This window comes from Piliocolobus tephrosceles, unplaced genomic scaffold (genome assembly GCF_002776525.5).
Source record: "Piliocolobus tephrosceles isolate RC106 unplaced genomic scaffold, ASM277652v3 unscaffolded_5504, whole genome shotgun sequence".
Taxonomy (NCBI): Eukaryota; Metazoa; Chordata; class Mammalia; order Primates; family Cercopithecidae; genus Piliocolobus; species Piliocolobus tephrosceles.
Window position 1 is genome coordinate 1 of NW_022332613.1, and position 3681 is coordinate 3681.

The following is a 3681-nucleotide window of genomic DNA, read 5'->3' on the forward strand; positions in this document are numbered from 1 at the left end:
GTCTTACCCTGCCGCTCAGGCTGGAATGCAGTGGCGTGATCTTGGCTCACTACAACCTCTGCCTCCCGGGTTCAAGCAGTTCTCCCATCTCAGCCTCCCAAGTAGGTGGGATTACGGGTGCCTGTCACCATGCCCAGCTAATATTTTTTTGTATTTTTAGTAGAGATGGGGGTTTCACCATGTTGGCCAGGCTGGTCTCAAGCTCCTGACCTCAGGTGATCTGCCTGCCTCGGCCTCCCAAAGTTTTGGGATTACAGGCATGAACCACCATGCCTGGCCTAAACCTTGGCCTTCTTTAGAGCCACAGTTGTCTGAGTGTATTGGAAGTGACTTGCAAATGTGTTTACTTTTCAACAAGAGAACCATGGCATTAACAGGGTTTAATAAATATTCATTTGTATAGGACTATAAGTTTTCGGAGTCGAGTTTTGCCCCCTAATGCGGTGTGGATGGAGAATTCAAAACTGAAGAGTTTGGAAATTTGCCACCCTCAGGTATTATAATTTAATGAGAAATCTGAATAGGATAGCTTCCATTCATGATATTTGTCCAAGATTTGACACACCTTTAAACTGGCCTTTGTCCTGTGGCATTGTTAATTCCTCTGTTCTGTATACAAAGGTGGCCATAAGTTTGTATTCATTGATATTTATTTATGTCCTGTAGGAGCGGAACATTTTCAATCGGATCTTTGGTGGTTTCCTTATGAGGAAAGCATATGAACTTGGGTGGGCTACTGCCTGTAGCTTCGGGTGAGTTGTATGGAAGGCAGTCTTAACTTCTGAGAAGCAATTTATATCACCCCACTGAAATGGGACATTTCAGACCAGTCTGGGTGTGTGTGGGAATATGTTATGTTTTTAAATGAATACCACACTGATACCAGCTGAGTTTGATCTTCATTTTAGAAGGTTGTTTCTCTGACTTTGTAAGTTCATACATTTGAAAAACCACTGAGAAAATACAGTGATGATATGTAGAAGGGAAAAGATACAGTTATTTTGGCCCTAATCTGCTCACGATGGCATCTCTTACCATTCCTCACTGGTAGGATCTTTTCCCCCTTGTCTAAGTTTATTCTTCATTCATTGTTATTTTGCTTCAGCTAGTTGTTAGGGAAAAAAATTGAGATCATCTGAATTTTGTAGTATACCCCAAATTCTGTCTTTTCCCCCAATAGTGGTTCTCGACCGTTTGTGGTAGCAGTAGATGACATCATGTTTCAGAAACCTGTCGAGGTTGGCTCATTGCTCTTTCTTTCTTCGCAGGTAGGTGTGTAATGAGAGTTGACATACAACTTTTTTTTTCATTTGAGCCTAGAAGTTTCTATATCCAAAAGCCACTGTTTTCTCTTATGACTGTCCTTTTCCCCTTCCTAATGCAGTTGACTGACTATAGTGTCTATAATCTGTTAGGTATGCTTTACTCAGAATAATTACATTCAAGTCAGAGTACACAGTGAAGTGGCCTCCCTGCAGGAGAAGGAGCATACGACCACCAATGTCTTTCATTTCACATTCGTGTCAGAAAAAGAAGTGCCATTGGTTTTCCCCAAAACATATGGAGGTAAGTAGTGATTATTGCTTGTCCCTAACAAAGGGAAGAACTTCTAAGGACATTTTTCTCCTTTTGAATTGTAGGAAGTGTATTGATGCCTGTCAGCACAAGAGCATGTCTTTAGGAGATTTTGCTTTTGAGATTTGGCAGCCCTGAAGACCAAAGATGCCTGTGGCCCCCAGGCAGGCAAGCAGCCACTGGTAGTCAAAAACTGATCCCGCCAAAGGAAGGGGACAGGAGTCATGGCCTGCTTCTTTGGGAATGTGGCACACCCCTGGCCCAACAGTGCATCTTGTTCTGTCCCAGTGTTCCCAAGTAGTCTTGTGTTTATATGATGGTTTTCTAAGGTGTTACAAGTTTCTCCAGGGTTCTCTCTTGTGTTTCAGAGTCCATGTTGTACTTAGATGGGCAGCGGCATTTCAACTCCATGAGTGGCCCAGCGACCGTGAGAAAGGACCACCTTTGGAACCCTAGGAACACCACATTTGTTGAAAACTAGCACTCCACCCACAGTGACGTGGTATCTGATGAAGACCTGATCGAGTGTATTGGTTTTAGTGTTGCATCTAATCCTCCATACAGGAGGAGGATGTATTCAGCCTTTAGGATGATCAGAAAAGCAGAAAGAGAGAGTGGCCAGATGGGGCTGAGGGGAGAAAGAATTATTAAACAATAAATACTTTCAAAACAATTTTTAAATTATGAACCTACCATGTTGCCTCCTATCTTCTAAAAAAAAAAAAAATTGAGAGACTGGGTGCGGTGGCTCATTCCTATAATCCCAGCACTTTGGGAGGCTGAGGCGGGTGGATCATGAGGGTCAGGAGATCAAGACCATCCTGGCCAACATGGTGAAACCCCATCTCTACTAAAAATACAAAAAATTAGCCGGGTGTGGTGGCGGGTGCCTGTAGCCCCAGCTACTTGGGAGGATGAGGCAGGAGAATTGCTTGAACCCAGGAGGTGGAGGTTGCATTGAGCCAAGATCGCACCACTGCACTCCAGCCTGGGCGACAGAATGAGACTCTATCTCAAAAATAAATAAATTAATTGAGGATACCATTGGATGCATTCTTTTCTTACACATGTTGCAACTGTCAGTATACAAGGTTTCCTGCCAAGGTGTTTGGATGACATTCTTTAAACCTAACCAGTTCCTCTGTGCTATCTGAATCCCATCAGCCATACATGATTCCTTTGCTTCCCTCTATTTCCCAACTTTTGTTGTCAGAGGGTAGATGAAAAGTTGGGGTGAAGGGATTTAACAAAAGATACTGCATCTGTAAAGATTTGTGGGAAGATTTGGGTCTGAAACCATACCATGAGGAGGTGTGTAGAGATGATCTAGATAAGGAAAAACAGGACCATTTGGTCATTCTTTCATTCACCGGACAGCTATTTAGCACATTGTGCTGGTGGCTAGGCAGGATATATCTGATTTAAAAAATAGGAACCACAATAATAATAGCTGCTTACGTTTATGGAGCATTGCCATGTGCTAGGTAGGCACCATCCTCAGCACTTCGCAGGTCTGAGCTCCTTTATTCCAATCAACACTATGAGGCAGGTTCTGTAACCCCCTCTTAGGGTTAGGCCATTCAGGAAACTGAAGCACAGAGAGCTTAAGTAACTTGCTCGAGGTCTGACGTGTAACATGTGGAGGTACTGGGATTCAAAACCAGGCAGTGTGGGTCCAGGGCACTCTTGACCAGTACCTGTACTGCTTTCAAGGAATAGAGCAAGAGAGGTCATACCTAATATCACAGTGTCACCTAGGAAGCCCAAGGGAGGCATTCCCGTTAATCTGCAGCCCAGGCCGGGCGTGGTAGCTCATACCTGTAATCCCAGCACTTTGGAGGCCAAGGTGGATGGATTATGAGGTCACGAGTTCAAGACCAGCCTGGCCAAGATGGTGAAACCCCGTTTCTACTAAAAATACAAAAAGTAACCGAGCATGGTGGTGGGTGCCTGTAATCCCAGCTACTCAGGAGGCTGAGGCAGAGAATTGCTTGAACCCGGGAGGCGGAGGTTGCAGTGAGCTGAGATTGTACCACTGCACTCCAGCCTGGGTGACAGAGCGAGACTCCATCTCAAAAAAACAAAACTCCCAAAAAATCAGCCAAG

At 44.3% G+C, this 3681-nt stretch overlaps 1 protein-coding gene across 1 annotated transcript; it reads left to right on the plus strand.

Moving 5' to 3' along the window:
- Nucleotides 1–377: 377 nt before the first annotated feature.
- LOC111532458 (acyl-coenzyme A thioesterase 9, mitochondrial-like) lies at nt 378–2267 on the plus strand (the record flags this gene model as incomplete). Its single annotated transcript, XM_023199577.2, has 5 exons — nt 378–494; nt 667–752; nt 1181–1268; nt 1416–1566; nt 1944–2267. Coding segments are annotated over 5 exons (555 nt in total), but the record flags the coding sequence as incomplete, so codon positions are not given.
- Between the last annotated feature and the right edge of the window lie 1414 nt (nt 2268–3681).